The 17,727-nt window shown below is 43.4% G+C and overlaps 1 protein-coding gene across 4 annotated transcripts in view; it reads left to right on the plus strand.

The window, feature by feature from the left end:
* RABEP1 (rabaptin, RAB GTPase binding effector protein 1) overlaps positions 1 to 17,727 on the plus strand; it is a gene marked incomplete at both ends in the record, with an annotated part of 120,002 nt that overhangs the window by 71,677 nt on the left and 30,598 nt on the right. For all 4 annotated transcript variants that reach the window (XM_080712196.1, XM_080712197.1, XM_080712198.1 and 1 more), the window contains 3 exons: positions 2,341 to 2,519; positions 6,172 to 6,303; positions 16,725 to 17,192. In XM_080712196.1, the coding sequence (XP_080568322.1) occupies positions 2,341 to 2,519; positions 6,172 to 6,303; positions 16,725 to 17,192 (779 nt within the window). The remainder of the gene's footprint in view (positions 1 to 2,340; positions 2,520 to 6,171; positions 6,304 to 16,724; positions 17,193 to 17,727) is intronic.

Genomic DNA, 17,727 nt, shown 5'->3' on the forward strand with positions numbered 1-17,727 from the left:
TGAGACTCTCATTAACCTCGTGAGACCCTGTTTCAAAATAGAAATTAAATAGGGTTGGAGGTGTAGCTCAGAGTTCAGCTACTTGGTGAGGCCCTATTTCACATTAAAGAACAACAACAACAGCTGGACACGGTGGTGCACACTTAAAATCCGAGTACTTGGGAGGCTGAGACAAGAGAATTGGGGTTTGTGGCCAGCCTCAGCAACTTAGTGAGGTCTTTTGCAACTCAGACCCTGTTTCAAAATAAAGAATAAAAAATAGAGCTGGGGGTGTAGTTTGGCCTAGGGTTCCATCCCCAGTACCGCCAAAAAAAAAAAAAAAAAAAAAAAGAAAGGAAAGAAAAGAGGAAGGAAAAAAGAAAAGAACAATAACAAAAATAGGGTTGGGGGCATAGCTCAGAGGCAGAATGCTGGGTTCAATCCCAGGTTGGTTGGATGGATGGATGGGTGGGTAGATGGATAGGTAGGTAGGTAGATAGATAAGATAGATAGGATAGAGAGAGAGTGAGTTGGGGATATAGCTCAGTGATAGAATGCTCCTTGGTTCAATGCCCAGTACAGCCAACGAAAAAAAGAAAAAGAAATCCTATACTCATTTATAGTCAATTTCCATTTCTCTTTATCTCACCCTCTGGGAATCACAAATCGACTTTCTGTGGATTTGCCAGTCTTTTGTTCATTTGTGACTGGCTTCTCTGAGGGAAAGAACCAAGGACTAATATTGTGTTTTGCATTTTAGAAAGTTCAATTTAAGGCCAGATGTGGTGGCACACACTTGTAATCCCAGTACTTGGAGGCTGAGACAGGAGGATTGCACAGGTTTGAAACCAGCCTCAGCTACTTAGTGAGGCTCTCAGAAACTTAGTGAGACCCTGTTTCCAAATAAAATGGAAAATAGGTCTGGGAGTATAACCCAGAGGTAGAAAGCCTCTGGGTTCCACTCCCAGCACCACACACACACACACACACACACACACACACACACACACACACACAAAAGAAGAAGAAAGTTCATTTTAATAGCAATATGAAGAATAGAATAGAGAGGGTGGGACTGAGGAAGGACAGGAAGAATGAAAGTAGGACTACCATTGCAGTTGCCTTGAATTATACAGGCTGGTCTAAGACTAAAGCTGGAAGATAGATGTGCCATTCTACAAACAAGGCATAACTAGTCAGTCTCTGTCTTGGTCAGTGTATTGAGGTGAGAAGTCAGAGGTGTGGCTGGCTGTGTCTCAGGTTTCTGCTTGGGTGGCTGGGTAGATAGATGGTGCTACTACTTCATTGTAAGATAGTTGAGCCAATAGTATTAACAGTGCACATGTTTTATAAAGATTCTTTGACTTATCCTGAGTGGTTAAAACTAAATGGGTCCAAGGTTTTCTGGATGACAAGTATATTAAAATATACTAAACAGAATTCGGAGTGGTTGTTAAACTTTGGCCGTTAGATCACTGCCAGAGTATATTCTCTGAACATTTGTTAGTTGAACTGAATTATGAAAAAAGTGTTTTTTTTTTTTTTGTGGTACCAGGGATTAAACCCAGGGACATTGTACCTCTTGAGCCCTTTTGATTTTTTATATTGAAACAGTCTTATTAGGCTGCCAAGTTTTGCTATGTTGCTGGGGCAGTCCTTGAATCTGGGATCCTCCTGTCTCAGCTTCCTGTCTCAGCCTCAGTACTGGGATTACAGGTGTGTACCACCTTATCCAGCTGAAAAGTTTTTTTTTGTCAGATAAATTTGAGAAATGCTATGCTATATATCACCTTTCAAGAATATAGACAGTGAAGACCCTGAAGCTCAAAGTACTATGGTAAAGAAATCTTTTTTTTTTTTTTAATTATTTTTTTCATGTGTTTGGTACTGGGGATTGAACTCAGAGGCAGTTCTACCTTTGAGCTATCCCAGCCTGATTTTATTTCTTACTTGGAAAAAGAATCTGAGTAGGTTCTTACTACTTGTGAGTCTTGCTACTTGCTCAGGCTGTTCTTGAACCTGCGATCCTCCTGTTCCAGCCTCCCAAGTACCACCATGCCCAGCTAAAAATAAAAGTCTTTTGAAACCGTTTTAACCCAGGATTTCTAAAACTTCCTGAGCATAGAAGTCTTTTTTTTTTTTTTTTCTGCTATGTTCCTAGACCACACTTTGGGAGGCTCTGCATTAGAAGTGGCATGGGCTAACTGCCACATTCAACTATAGATTGCCTCTTGCTGCCAGTCAAGAGCAAGAGGAGACTCTCAGAATGGACCATTGGCCCAACCTGGTCTAGTAGCCCTATGCTAATGAAATTGCCTACCATTAAAATTCAGTGTTTTCAACTGGGGGGTTTCTGAACAGTTTGCCATCTTTTGGAGCAAGAGCGACAGCAGCACAACCAGTTAAAGCATACATGGCAGAAGGCCAATGACCAGTTTCTGGAATCTCAGCGCTTGCTGATGAGAGACATGCAGCGAATGGAGATTGTGCTAACTTCAGAACAGCTCCGACAAGTTGAAGAACTGAAGAAGAAAGATCAGGTGAATAGTGGTTTTGTAGGATACGCTTATGCTGTTAATAGGGTGCCTTCCCCTCCCCGCTGATTGCTTTGCCTTGTGAATGGTAGAGGTAAACTTAAGCTAGAACAGGGGACGTGAGCTACTTTGTTGTCATTGTTACTTTGCAGTGCTGGGGATCTATTCCTGGCCTTTGTCCATCCTCTACCACTCCAGTACACACCCTGCCCCTAGATCTCCCCCCTTTGAGTGCTGCCTAAAAAAGACCCATAATGTTTGCATTTGAGGAATTTTGTTTTTCAGTTTTACAAATTGATCTTGTCTGTGGGAAAAATGATTTAAAAATTACCCTTTTTGAAGAATTCAGGGTGCAACAGTGCATGTTTCTGAGAAATTTTTCTCTGTAGTTCTCCTAGGGCCACATTTTTGGTGACATTGTTTTAAAAACCTGATTAAAAGTAAAAAATCGGATGCACCCCCTAATATGTTGAAGCTTGGGAGAAAATGGGACATTGGAGGGACTCTAGACAATGAAGGCGAATTCAACCTAGATGAGTAACGAGTGTGGCCCAGCTGAGGGAGGTGGGGAGAGGGAAGCAGGAAGTACCTAGTGCCTATGATGGACACTCACACTTCAAAGTCAGTCAGTCACTAAGGCTAGACGGGAGCGGTGGGAATTGGGAAGGGCTATAAGTGAGTGATACCTCATCAAGCTGTATGATTACAGCGTACCAATTTTAAAAAAGCCTGATTAGAAGGTAACAGGATGAGGATGGAGAGGCTGATGGATATGAAAAGACAGGCGTCCAGAGTGCTGTGTATCCTGTTTCTCCTTATCTTTAAGAAAAATGACTTAAATTACATGAATAACACACATTCTTGTATGAAGTTTTTATACACAAAATAATTAAATACAAATAACAAAGTATAACTGCAAATGAAATATAAATGCAATAATAAAGTTCATTTTATATACAAATACGGAACAAAATACAAATATTTAAGCTGGGTATGGTGGCACTCACCTATAATCCCAGTACTTGGGCTGCTGAGGCAGGAGGGTTGCAGGTTTGTGGCCAGCCTCAGCAACTTAGGTCCTTCTCAACTTAGTGAGACTCTGTTTCAAAATAAAGAATAAATAAAGCTGGGCATGGTGGTGCATGCTTGTAATCCCAGTACTTGGGAGGCTAAGACAGGAAGACCACAGGTTTGTGGCCAGCCTCAACTACTTAGGCCCTCTGCAACTTAGTGAGACCGTTTCAAAATAAAGAATAAAAAATAGGGCTGGAGGTGTAACTCAGAGGTGGAATGCCCCTGGGTTCCATCCCCAGTATGCACAAAACAAAACAATAACACAAATATTGAAATACAAAATGAATTAATAAAGTGATCAAATGAACATTCCTCTTGTCATCTTTTCCCATACCTCTCTTCCTTGGAAGTAACCGCATTGTCCAATTTAGTAATCTTCCCAACCAATTCTGTGTGTTAAGGGAAATCTCTCTCTTTCCCCATACAACTTGTATCATGCTATAAGTATTTATTCTGTAACTTACTTTTCCATAAGCATTATCCTGGATATATTTTCATATCAGAGTTTTATTCATCTCTTTATAATGGAGATGTAACTTTTTCTCCCCCTTCTTTGTCATCTTAAATAGTGTTGCTGCTAACATCATATCATATACCATGTTGTATACATGGGCAAACATTTCCTTAGGATAGCTACATAAAAGTGTTAACTGCTTTTCTAGGTAGTTTAAGAAGTATTTTAAGTTGTCAGCCGGGCGTGGTGACGCACGCTTGTAATCCCAGTACTTGGGAGGCTGAGACAGGAGGATCGCAGATTCGTGGGCAGCCTCGGCTACTTAGTGAGGTCCTCTGTAACTTAGTGAGACCTTGTTTCAAAATAGAAAATAAAAATAGGACTGGGGGTATAGCTCAGAGGTAGAATGCCCCTGGACTCAGTCCCCAGTACTGCAAAAAAAAAGGAAAAAAAATTGTCTCTTGATCTGATTTAGGTTAGATTTTGTTTTGCAGATGTTTCTTTTTGTCTCAAGGATTTAAATTCTAAAGCACATCTCTTTTCAAGCCTCTTTTTCTGCCCTTTTAAGTAATCTAAACTTTACTAAGGTTGTATTTAGGTTATTAACATTCATTGAGCTGTGTGCTGGCATTGTGCAAAGGCTTTATATGTAAAGCTTTATCCCGGCTGGGCACATGGGCACACACCTGTAATTCCAGGACGTGGGAGGCTGAGGCAGGGGGTCTGAGGCCAGCCTGAGCTACTTAGCAAGGTTCTAGTTTTTATTTTATTTATTTATTTTGCGGGTCTGGGGAAGGAACCCAGGGGCAAAAGACTTCTAAGCTACACCCCCTGCCCTATTTTTTATTCTTTATTTTGAAAAAGGGACTCACTAAGTTGCAGAGGGCCTAAGTAGCTGAGGCTGTCCGCGGACCGTGATCCTCTGGCCTCACTAAGTAGCTGAGGATGTCCGCGAACTGCGATTCTCTGGTCTCAGCCTCCCAAATGCTGGGATTACAAGTCTGTGCCACTATGTGTGGCTTAAGGTTCTGGTTAAAAATAATAAAGAAGATCTGGAGAGGTATAGCTTGGAGGCAAAATACCCCTGATTTCAATCCCTAGTACCGCAAAACAAAACAAAACAAAAAACCCCCAAACTTATGTGGTTTTCATGTGAGGTAGACCGGGAAGATGAAATCAGTCTTGTTTTTCTCTTCCTGTAGAACTTAACGTGTAGTATTGTTTGTCCTTCCTCGACCAAACAGTGTAGGATGGGGGTTAAAGATGGTGTCGATAGTACTCATTTTCATTGAGTGAAATTATTTCATATAAATTTGTATATATTTATAATGTATAATGTGTGTATAATATAATAACCTTTTCCTATTTTCTACAATAATCTGAAAGTATGTCCTAAATAAAATTTCATTTAGTTTTTTGATTATTTGAAGGGGGAAACTAGTTTTCTTTTGTTTTGCCAATATAGTATGCTTCTTTTGAAGGCTGCTTCCTGATTTTTTTCTTTTTTATTTTGTTTTATTCTTTTTTTTTTTTTTAAGTGAACCCAGAGGCAGTCTACTTCTGAGCTGCACCCTCAGCCCTATTTTTATTTTTTATTTTGAAACAGGGTCTCACTGAGTTGCTGAGGCTGGCCTGGAGCCTGCAATCCTGCTGTTTCAGCCTCTCAAGAACTGAGATCACAAGCATGAGCTTCCATACCCAGCTCTGATTTTTTTTTTTTCCTTTCTAGAACTGGGTATTGAACCCACAGGCATCTACCTCTGAGCTATACCCCGACCTTATTTTTTATTCTTTACTTTAAAACAGGGTCCCTTTACATAGCTGAGGCTCGTCATGAACCTGTAATCCTCTTTTCTGTTTCCCAAGTACTAGAATTACAAGCACGCACTACCACACCCAGCTTTTGATTTTTTTTTAATAGCAGAGTTTTTTACTTTGTACCTATAGTGTTAAAATATTTTGTTATGACCAGAAGCCCCTAGATGTCATTACAAAACATAAGCTGAGTGTCCGACTTTCTGTTACTGTAAACTTTCCGCTCTTTCTCATTTGAGTCGTTAGAGATCTGTATGATTTGTTAAGTACAGATTCCCAGGATAATATATGGGTTTATTCCTTCCTAACTTTCAGGAGGACGATGAACAACAAAGACTTTGTAAAAGAAAGAATCACCAAAAAATAGATGTTGAGGAAGAAGTAAGAATTCCGGTAGTGTGTGCTTTAACTCAAGAAGAATCTTCAGCCCAGCTATCAAATGAAGAGGTATAGTGAATCTGTAATTAAAATTACTAAATAAGCTAGGTGTGGTGGCATGCACCTTTAGTCCCAGCTCTGGAATTTGAGGTGTCTCAAAATAAACAAATTCGGTCCCCATTTTAGATTAATATCAGTCAAGTACATTGTTCATCTGGGAAGTGAATAGCTGAAAGATAAAATCACAGTATTTATTGACAGCTTTAATAGCATTGCAAGTAGCACTGTATGAAATATGTTGGCATTTCATTTACCTTAAGAAATATTTAGATGTTCTTTTTTACCACTAGTTTCAAATTTTAATACAAAGAATAAATCTTTAAATGATGTCTGCAAAAAAATTTTTTTGGCTGGGCGTGGTGGCGCACGCTTGTAATCTCCGCGCTTGGGAGGCAGAGACAGGAGGATCGCGCAGGTTCGAAGCTAGCCCCGCGCGCTGGCTTAGGAGACCCTGTTTCCAAATAAAACTGTAAAAAAAATAGGTCTGGGAGTGTAGCCCTGAGGTAGAAGGGCTTCCAGGAACCCCAGTACCACCAAAAAAAAAAAAAAAAAAAAAATTTTTTTTGGTTTATTTTTACATTTTATGTTGTTGCTTTTTTATGGTAGTGGGGATTGAACCCAGGGGCATTCTACTTCTGAGCACACCCTAGCTTTATTTTAGTTTTATTTTGAAGTAGGATCTCACTAAGTTGTTGAGGCTGGCCTCGACCTGCAATCCTCTTGTCTCAGCCTCAAAAGTTCTGGGATTACAGGTGTATGCCACCACATCAGGCTGCAAAATGTTTTTTGATGTGAATAATTTTGCTAATAATTTGAATGTCTTGTTTATTTTATTTTGTTTGTTTACTTATTTTTTTTCTTCTACTAGAGATTGAACACAGAGGAATTTTACCTCCGAGCTTCACCCCCAGCCCTAAATTTTATTCTTTTTTAGAAAAAGGAGCTCACGAATTGTGGAAGGCCTCACTAAGTCACTGAGGCTGACCTGGAATCTGTGATCCTCCTCTCAGCCTCCTAAGTACTGGGATTAAAAGGGTGCGCCACTACTCCCAGCTGAGTGTCTAATTTATGGTACTGGGGTAGAACTTGGGCTTTTCTACCTCCAGGCCATACTTCCAGACCTATTTTATATTTTATTTGGAAACAGGGTCCCACTGTGTTGCTGAGAGCCTCACTAAGTAGCTGAGGCTGGCTTTGAACCTGTGCGATCCTCCTGTCTCAGCCTCCCAAGCGCGGGGATTACAAGTGTGCGCCAGCCTCCCAAGCGCGGGGATTACAAGTGTGCGCCACCATGCCCGGCTAGTCTTTTAATTTTTTAAACAGGGTCTCACTGAGTTGCAAAAGGCCTCACTAAGTAGCTGAGGCTGTCTGTGAACCACAAGCCACCTGTCTCAGCCTCCTGAATGCTGGGATTACAAGCGTGTGCCACCATGCCTGGTGCCATATCATTTTCTTAAGTGAAGCTGCAGTTAGGCACTCCTTTACTCAAACACCACCACTGACCCCATTACCTACATCACTGCTCACAGTTTCCTGACTCAGACCACCGAGACTCTTCATAACAAGAATGCTGAACACATTGGTTATTGTACCAAGTCACACTATACCCTTACATATTGTTTCCTTCTTCTGGAAGGCATGCACCTTCCTTCTTCCCTCCTTCCCTCCGTCCCTTGTGCTGCGGATGAAACCCAGGGGCATTCTATCTTTGGGCTACATACCGAGCCCTATTTTTATTTTTTATTTGGAAACAGGGTCTCACAAAGTTCCTGAGAACCTCACTAAGTTGCCAAGGCTGGCTTTGAAACTGGGACCTGCCTGCCTCAGCCTCCCAAGTACTGGGATTACAGTTGTGCACCACCATGCACGGCGCTCACTTGTATGTGCTCTTACGCTGTCTTTCTGAATATTGAAATCCCTCTGCTCATCATTCAGAACTGATGGTGCTAGTTCCTTTTCAGTGAAGGAAATGCCCTTAAGATGAAAAGTAGGCCGGGCATGGTGGCGCACGCTTGTAATCCCTGCGCTTGGGAGGCGGAGACAGGAGGATTGCGCTGGTTCAGAGCCAGCCTTGCTGGCTTAAGAGACCCTGTTTCCAAATTTAAAAAAATATATTAAAAAAAGGTCTGAGAGTGTAGTCCAGAGGTAGAAGGGCTTCCAGGAACCCCAGTATCACAAAAAAAAAAAAAAGAAAGAAAGAAAGAAAGAAAAAAAAAAAAAAGAAAAGTCCCTAGTTTGGCCTACGCGGGCCTTCCCAGTTGAATGACCCTTCTGCCTTATCCCCTGCTCTCATTTGGTTATATCCAGACCTGCTGTTCTCCCAGGGGGATGTCTCAGTATTTGGGTACAGCCAAATACTCCATGGTTTTTGTCTTATGCAGTCATCTACCCAGGAATGTCTGCTTACGGTCTATGCTAATATGCCTTGTGTATGTTGTTTCTGCTGCTTATAATTTCATACTGAGGGTGCTTGGGAGTATAGCTTAGTGGTGGAGTGCTTGCCTAGCATATATGAGGCCCTGGGTTCGATCCTCATTACAAAAAGAAAGAAAGAAAATTTTCTACACATTTTCCTAACCCCCACCTCCTTACAGCTTGGTGAGCAACTTTCATTTAAATTGGGGCAACAGTCTTCACTTTCAGAGATGTCACATTTCTGTTTAGGTTGCAGATTCACTCTGTGCCTTGTATAATCTGCTTCCTAGCCGCTTGTATTTTCATGTTTGTATATAATTTGCACTAAAAACCTTTTTTTTTTTTTTTTTTTTTGCAGTCCTGGGGATTGAACCCAGGGACATTCTGCCTCTGCCTCTGCATATACCCCAGCACTATTTTTTATTCTTTATTTTGAAAAAGTACCTGAGCTGCGGATGGTCTCACTAAATTCTCAGGACACAGCTATATTTCTCCTCTCTCATCTTCCCAAATACAGGGAATTACAAGTGTGTTCCACCATTCCCAACTTTAAAATACTTTTTAAAAATCCTCATAGACACTGAAAAGTATGATGTAGTTGTTTTTGTACATTCTTTGTTTTGGAGCATATGCTGAGAACCACTTGGCTTAATTCTGTTGTGTGTTTTTTTAATAGTTAAACTCCCAGGAGAATGTCTCAGTTTTTGGTTACAGCCAAGTTTTTGCCTTATGCAGTCATTCTACCAAGTCATTCTAGAAAGGAATGTCTGAAAGAAAAAAAAAAAAAAAAAAAAAAAACGGGAAAGGGAAATTTGTTTCCTGATTTATAATACTATAGTTTTTATTTTTGAGTGTATCTTAGCAGATCAATATAACATTGTATATAACAGTATTTCCTAACATTTGAAATATCTTTTAGGCTTTCAGATTAGTTTGAATGTTGAGTATAATTGTTTTGTGTTGAGAATAATGACAGTTTACTTTAGCTGGTGGTTTATTATCTTATGTTTATTTTTAGTACTGGGGATTGAACTCAGGGACATTCTACCACCGAGCTACACCCTTAGCCCTATTTTATTTTATTTGGAAATAGGTCTTATTAGATTGATGAGAGTCTCACTGCTTGCTGAGGCTGGCTGTGAACCTGTGATCCTCTTGTCCCAGCTTCCCAAATGCTGGGATTACAGGTTCTCACTACCATACCCAGCTAGCTGGTGACTTAAAATGCATGTGGAATGCTTTGGAGACTTAGATTTATTGCTGTTGACACTTGGAATTTGTAGGACCTCATATCTTCCTTAACCTGATGCTTAGGATATGCTTTTTTATTTGTTTATTTTTTATTTTTTGCAGTACTGGTGATGGAACCCAGAGGATTGTACCTCTGAGCTACACTTTAACCCCTATTTTGTATAGTCTTTCTATTTTTGCAACAGGATCTCACTTATTTGCCAAGGGCCTCGCTAAGTAACTGAGGCTGTCTGTGAATCACGATCCTCTGGTCTCAGCCTCCCAAATGCTGGGAATATAAGTGTGTGCCACCATGCCTGGCTTAGAATATGCTTTCCTCGCTATAAAAGTAAGTGGAAGCTGGGCATGGTGGTGCATGCTTATAATCCTAGCATTTGGGAGGCTGAGACAGGAGGATCACAGTTTGTGGACAGCCTCAGCTACTACTTAGTGAGGCCCTTTGCAACTCAGTGAAACTATGTTTCAAAATAAAGAATAAAAAAGTAGGGCTGGGGATATAGCTCAGAGGTACACTCCTGGGTTCCATCCCCAGTACCACACACAAACAAAAAATAGTAATAATTGGAAAATTTGGAAAGCACAGAAAAGCCCACATAGATGCTTCCGCCCAGAGAGAACCTTCTCTATAATTTATGTATGTCCTATCTTCTCCCTCTTTTCTTTTCCAGAGATAATATAAATATGTTTCTATTTGTACTTTTAAAACATTTTTCATATTGTGACTACATGTTTTATGTATATTTTCCTTCACTTAAATCTTTAGGTTTTTGCACATTATTAAGTTCCCCTTCTCCCCCCAAAAAGACATTTCTTGGCTGACAGAATTTCAGCATCTAAATGTACTGCAATTTCTTTAGCCAGTTAATTCCCTACTAATTTGTGCCCACATATTAATTTATAATGTGGCTGAGTGACAACATAGAAAGGTCAATGCTGTTAGAATAGTTTTTTTTTGTTGTTGTTGTTTGTTTTGTTTTGTTTTTGGTGGTACTGGGGTTCCTGGAAACCTTTCTACCTCCAAGCTGCACTCCCAGACTTATTTTATTTTATATTTTTATTTGGAAACAGAGTCTCTTAAGCCAGCAAGACTGGCTTCAAACCTGACCGACCCTCCTGTCTCCGCCTCCCAAGTGCGGGGATTACCATTGTGCCCCACCACACCCAGTGTTAAACGAACAGTTTAATGCTACGCTTTTTTTTTTTTTTTTTTTTTTTGGTGGTACTGAGTTCCTGGAAGCCCTTCTACCTCCGGGCTACACTCCCAGATCTATTTTTTTATATTTTAATTTGGAAACAGGGTCTCTTAAGCCAGTGCGGCTGGCTTTGAACCTGCGCGATTCTCCTGTCTCCACCTCCCAAGTGCAGAGATTACAAACGTGCGCCACCACACCCGGCTACACTTTTTTTTTTCTAACCCTAGGCTTATTATTATTATTATTATTTTTTTTTTAACAGTGCTAGGGATGGAACCCAGGGGCATTCTACCTCCTAGCTACACTCCCAGCCCTATTTTTTCTTTATTTTTAAATTTTTTCATTAAATTTTTTTTTTTTTTTTTTTTTTTTTTTGGTGGTACTGGGGTTCCTGGAAACCCTTCTACCTCCAGGCTACACTCCCAGACCTATTTTATACTTTTTAAATTTGGAAACGGTCTCTTAAGCCACATGGCTGGCCTCGAACCTGCATGATCCTCCTGTCTCCACCTCCCAAGCACAGGGATTACAAGCTTGCGCCACCACGCTCGGTTTATTCTTTATTTTTAAAGAGGGTCTCACTGAGTTACAAAGGGCCTCACTAAGTAGCTGAGGCTGGCTGTGAACCATGACCCTCCTGTCTCAGCCTCCCAAATATTGGGATCACAAGAGTGTGCCACTAGGCCTGGCTCACCCAAGGCTCTTGCATGCTGAGTAGCTGCTGAGTTACATCCCTGGCTCACCGTTTCCTTAGAAATGAGAGTCACAGCATATCTTGTAGGGCCTCATGGGGGAAGTATCAGAGCAAGTCTGGAGGCAGAAAGAACATGGGAAGCAGGGTCAGGGCGCCACTGAAATTTCCCTAGGAGAAGCAAGGAAGGGTAGGGGGGATGGCCAGGCTGAGTAATTCCCACAGGCTTGGGAATTAGAGCGTACCTGTTCTGGGGTCATTTAAGGCAGGGAGAGAAGTAGCTTAATATCAGAAAGGGAAAGGAGGTGGAGTATTAGATTGGTTGATTTACAAATGAAAGGCATATTTATAAGCAGGTGAGTGGTTTATTACCTTTAAGCATTAGCTATCTCTGAGAGGTGAAGTTTCTCCCTAGCCTTCAGAAACTCCAAGATAGTAAAACATCATGAAATTCAGAAAATTAAAAACCGTGAGTGCCACAGTGGTTGTCAAGGTGGCTCTGATTTTTAGTACTTTACATTTTTTTATTAAGTAGTGTTACATATTTTTTTCCTTGTGCAGAAATCATTATGGATATGTTGATTATTTTCTTGGTATATTTTTTTCCTTCCCATCAGAAGGAATCCAGGGCCTCTACCACTGGAATGTATCTCTAGCCCTCCCTCCCCCTTTTTATGATACTGAGGATAGAACCCAAGGAGGGGTTTTAGCTTGGAGCTATACCTCCAGTCCCATTTTATTTTTTATTTTAAAACAAGGCCTTGCTACATTGCTGAGGATGGCCTCAAACCTGTGATTCTCTTGTCTCAGCTTCCTAAGTACTGTGGGATTACAGGCATGTGCCCCACTGTGCCTGGCTCCCCAGCCCTTTTAAACTTTTATTTTGAAGTTGGGTGTGGTTGTAAGATACCCCTGGGCTGAATCCCCAGTACCAAACAATGAACAAAAAAGAAAGATGTGTTATTTTTTCTTATTTCGCCATCAACTATGAAACTGTGTTGTGTAGTGGCAGTGGTCTACCTTTTGCCTTTAGAAATGTGAATGGCTTCTATTATAATTGTTTTAAAAATTGAGTGGTGGCCGGGCGTGGTGGCGCACGCTTGTAATCCCTGCGCTTGGGAGGTGGAGACAGGAGGATCGTGCAGGTTCGAAGCCAGCCGCGCTGGCGTAAGAGACCCTGTTTCAAAAATATAAAATAGGTCTGGGAGTGTAGCCCGAAGGTAGAAGGGCTTCCAGGAACCCCAGTACCACACACACACACACACACACACACACACACACACACACACAAAATTGAGTGGTGCTAGGTGTGTGGGTGTACACTTATAATCTCAGTACTTAGGCTGAGAAAGGAGGATTGTGGGATCATGGCCAGCTGCAATTTAGCAAGACCCTGCATGACTTAGTTAGACCTTGTTTCAAAATAGAAAATAAAATAGGCTTAGAGATGTAGCTCAGAGATAGAATGCTCGTGGGTTCAATCCTCAGTATACCACCAAAAAAAAAAAAAAAAGTGGATATTATCTAGGCATGGTGGTACATACCTGTATTCCCAGTTCTACAGAGGCTGAGATGGGAGGATTGAAGTTTGAGGCCAGCCTCGGCAACTTAGCAAGGCCCTCAGCAGATTAGTGAAGCTCCACCTTTGCCCTTGAGCTGTCTGAGCATGCAGTTCATAGCATTAGCCTAACATTTTGTTAAATATAGTTTTGAAAAGCCTGCTTACTTGTTTGTCTTTTTCAAGAAACTGCAAAAATCGTGAGATCAGCATTTATATATTGCTTGCTTACATTCTGAGTGCCTCCTTTAGTGCCCAGCATATAGAAGACACTCAAATGTTCAGTAATTAAGAAAAGACAGGCGCCGGGTATGGTGGCCAACGCTTGTAATCCCAGCACTTGGGAGGCTGAGACAAGAGGATTGTAATTTTGAGCCAGCCTCAGCTACTTAGTGAGCCCTCCACAACTTGGTGAGACCCTGTTTCAATTTCAAAAATAAAGAAAAACTAGAACTGGAGGACATTATGCTAAGCGAGATTAGTCAGTCACAGAAAATAAGAAATCGGATGCTTTCCCTAATATGTGAAAGCTAAGGAGAAATGGGTCATAGGAGGAACTCTAGATGAAAAAGGAAATCCTATAGAGGAGCAAACAAGACAACCTAAATGAGGGGATGGGAGAGGGGAAGAGGAAATTCTCTAAAACACACAATGTACTTACACATATCGAAGCCAACCACTAAGCCAAGCAAGGGAAGGAGGGCTGGGGAGGGAATGGGGTGGGAATTGGGTAGGGGCTAAATGGGTGATGTGTACATGTATGTTCACACAAGTTTTTTACCCCAATATGATGATGAATATAATGCACCAATAAAAATTATTTATTTATTTTTAATTGGTGCATTGTAATCGTATATCACATTGGAATACAAGCCTTGAGAGGATATACAAGCACACATCATCCAATTAGCCCTCATCCAGCCCCCATCCCATTCCCTCCCCCTCCCTCTATCCCATGCTTGTTTGGTGATTAACTTTGATACATTTGTTTATGTACCTCCTGCGTTTTAAAGAGGCTCCATCCTCCCCTATTCCATACCCTCTGATTGGTCTCCTTAGTTGCTTCACTATAGGGCCCTTTCTATAGCTCGAGCTCTTCCTGTTGCCCCTTTCCTTCTAGTTTTTGCTGCTTAGGGGAAGCATCTGGTTTTAATTTTGTGATATTTCTCTGTGCATGCCGTGTTGCAAGTACCAATCCCACTCTTGACGGCCCCAGTAGTGGCCTGGCTACCCGGTGGACTGATCCAGACCTCGCTGGCTCAAGCAGCGGCCTTGCCTCATGCGAGGCCCCGATTCTGGTCTTGCTGGCCCCGACACCTGCCTAACTCCTCAGCTGGCTCTGATCCCAGCCTCGCTGGTCCCAGCACCGGCCTAGCCTCAAGGCAGGCTCTGATACCGGCCTCGGAGGCCTCAGTAGCGGCCTTGCCTCACGGAAGGCTCCGATGTCGGCTGCTGGCCCCGGCACTGGCCTAACCCCTCGGCAGGCTTCGATCCAGGCCTCAGAGGCCCCAGCACCAGCCTTGCCTCATGACAGGCTCCGATGCTGGCCATTGGCCCCGGCACCGGCCTAACACCTCGGAAGGCTCTTATCCCGGCCTCGGAGGCCTCAGCATTGGCCTTGCCTCATGGCAGGCTCCGATGCTGGCCTCGCTTGTCCCAGCACTGGTCTAACCCCTTGGCAGGTTCCGATCCCAGCCTTGGAGGCCTCAGTAGCGGCCTTGCCTCACAGAAGGCTCCGATGCCAGCCGCTGGCCCTGGCACTGGCCTAACCCCTTAGCAGGCTCCAATCCCGGCCTCAGAGGCCCCAGCACCGGCCTTGCCTCACGGCAGGCTCTGATGCTGGCCGCTGGCCCCGGCATCGGCCTAACCCCGTGGCAGGTTCCGATCCCGGCCTCACTGGCCCCAGCATCGGCCTAACCCCTCGGCAGGCTCCAATCCCAGCCTTGGAGCCCCCAGTAGCGGCCTTGCCTCATGGAAGGCTCCGATGCCAGCCTCGCTGGCCCCAGCACCGGTCTAACCCCTCGGCAGGCTTCACTCCGAGCACCCTCTTCACCCAACCAATTGTCCCATGTTCTCGAGAGTGCGTGGTGGTAGCATTCTGCCTCTGGGGTTATTATTTCAAAGGTTCCGGGTATAATGCATCAGATCTCTGCCTCCCCTGAGTACTGGCCACTGCCATTGCCACTGCCTCCACCATTTCAAATCTTTCCCAAGCTCTTTTTCCACTCTGAATGTTGTCCAGTGTTCCTAAGCACGCGCGACGGTAGCATTTGACATTTGGTGTAATTTCTCCAAAGAAATAAGGTTGGTAGGATCCAATTTCTCCTTTTCCTGAATACAAGTCTCCACCACCATCGCGGAGACCGCTTTCAACACCGCCTTTCTCCTTGATCTCCACTAAACTCTCTCCTTACAGGTGATATCTGAGATTCTTAACAATATATAGAAACAGCAGTCCTCCTTCACGGGGAATTTTTCCATAAGTTCTAGTTCATTTGGATAAGTTTTGTCTGCATCTCCAGTATCCTGGCATCCTCAACGGCCTTCTTAACCCCTCTCCGATATTTTTCTATTTTCTTTTTCTTTTCCTTTTTTTTTTTTTTTTTTTTTTTTAAATAAGAGAAGACAGTATGTGTGGTTTGAGGGGGTAATGGGATCAGGCACTCAGTAGCACTGTGACCCGGCCTTGTTTCCCCATGGGTCCAGTGTGCTTCGCACTACTCCGCCTGGGGCCCAGAGTCCTGCGACCCGGGCCCCGGCTGTTCCAGGGTCCGGCGTGCCCCACCCAACCCCTGCCCGGAACCCAGGCTCTTACTGGGCCCAGTTTCTCCAGGGGTCTGGCGTGCTACGCGTGGTCCGGCCCGGGGCCCAGAGTCCCACGACCCAGGCTCTGGCTGTTCCGGGTTCCAGCGTGCCCTGCGCAACCCCTGCCTGGGACCCAGGGTCTTACTGGGACTGGTTTCTCCAGGGGTCTGGCGTGCTTTGCGCAGCCCAGCCCAGGGCCCAGAGTCCCGCAACCTGGGCCCCGGCTGTTCCAGGTTCCAGCGTGCCCCGCGCGACCTCTGCCCGGGATCCAGGGTCTTACTGGGCCCAGTTTCTCCCCACCAATAAAAAATTTAAAAAAAGAAAAAGAAAAGAAATAGGGCTGGGGGTGTAGCCTGGAGGTAGAACACCCCTGAGTTCTACCCCTAGTACTGCAAAAAAAAAAAAAAAAAAAAAAGGCAGTATATTAATGATTGTCATGTGTAACCTGGCAAATACATTTAATGTGTGGAGCTGTAGGGAATTGTCTAACTTGACAGTGTCTCTTTTCACATTTCAGGAGCAGTTAGACAGCACACATGGTTCTGTCCATTCTTTAGATGCGGACTTACTATTACCATCTGGAGATCCCTTCAGTAAATCGGATAATGACATGTTTAAAGACGGACTCCGGAGAGCACAGTCTACAGACAGCTTGGGAACCTCAGGCTCGTTGCAGTCCAAAGCTTTAGGCTACAACTACAAAGCAAAGTCAGCTGGCAACCTGGACGAGTCGGATTTCGGACCACTGGTAGGCGCAGATTCGGTGTCTGAGAACTTTGATACCGCATCCCTTGGGTCACTGCAGATGCCAAGTGGGTTCATGTTAACCAAAGATCAAGAACGAGCAATTAAGGCGATGACGCCAGAACAGGAAGAGACCGCATCCCTCCTCTCCAGTGTGACCCAGGGCGCGGAGAGCACATTCGTGTCCCCCAGTGGCTACCGCCTAGTCAGCGAGACGGAGTGGAATCTCCTGCAGAAAGAGGTGCGTTGTTCTGACCTACTTCCTCTTACTTACTCCGAGACAAAAGGTAGACCTGGGATTTATTGGTCCTTCAGTAAATAGTTCCTGGGGTCAGCAAGGAAATGTCAACTCCTGTTATCTCCCTTGTCGGAATCTGCTTTGGCTCTTCCACATTATTGTGACAGAGCAGGAGCCGAGTGTCTAAAGGGGTTGGCTCTGAGCCTCTCTACCTGAAATCACACTGCAAAGGCTGGAGCCGCCTGCCTGATGGGCATTGCTAAGTTAGAGGAGCTCAACATGTTAGCAGTTCTCTAACACTGAGTGCATTCCAGGATTCACACTTACTCATTTTACCTTAGGTTTCAAGCAAATACTTATTAGCAGTTGCTAAAGAGAGTGGACTTACAGAGAAGGTAGACAATATGGGAGAGAAAGAAGACCACCTTTATTTATTTATTTTTGTGGTACTGGGGTGGAACACAGGGCCTTTTCTACCTCCGGGCTCTATTCTCATACCTATTTTATACTTTATTTGGAAACAGGGTCTCACCAAGTT

The sequence above is a fragment of the Muscardinus avellanarius genome (assembly GCF_963383645.1).
Source record: "Muscardinus avellanarius genome assembly, chromosome: 16".
Taxonomy (NCBI): Eukaryota; Metazoa; Chordata; class Mammalia; order Rodentia; family Gliridae; genus Muscardinus; species Muscardinus avellanarius.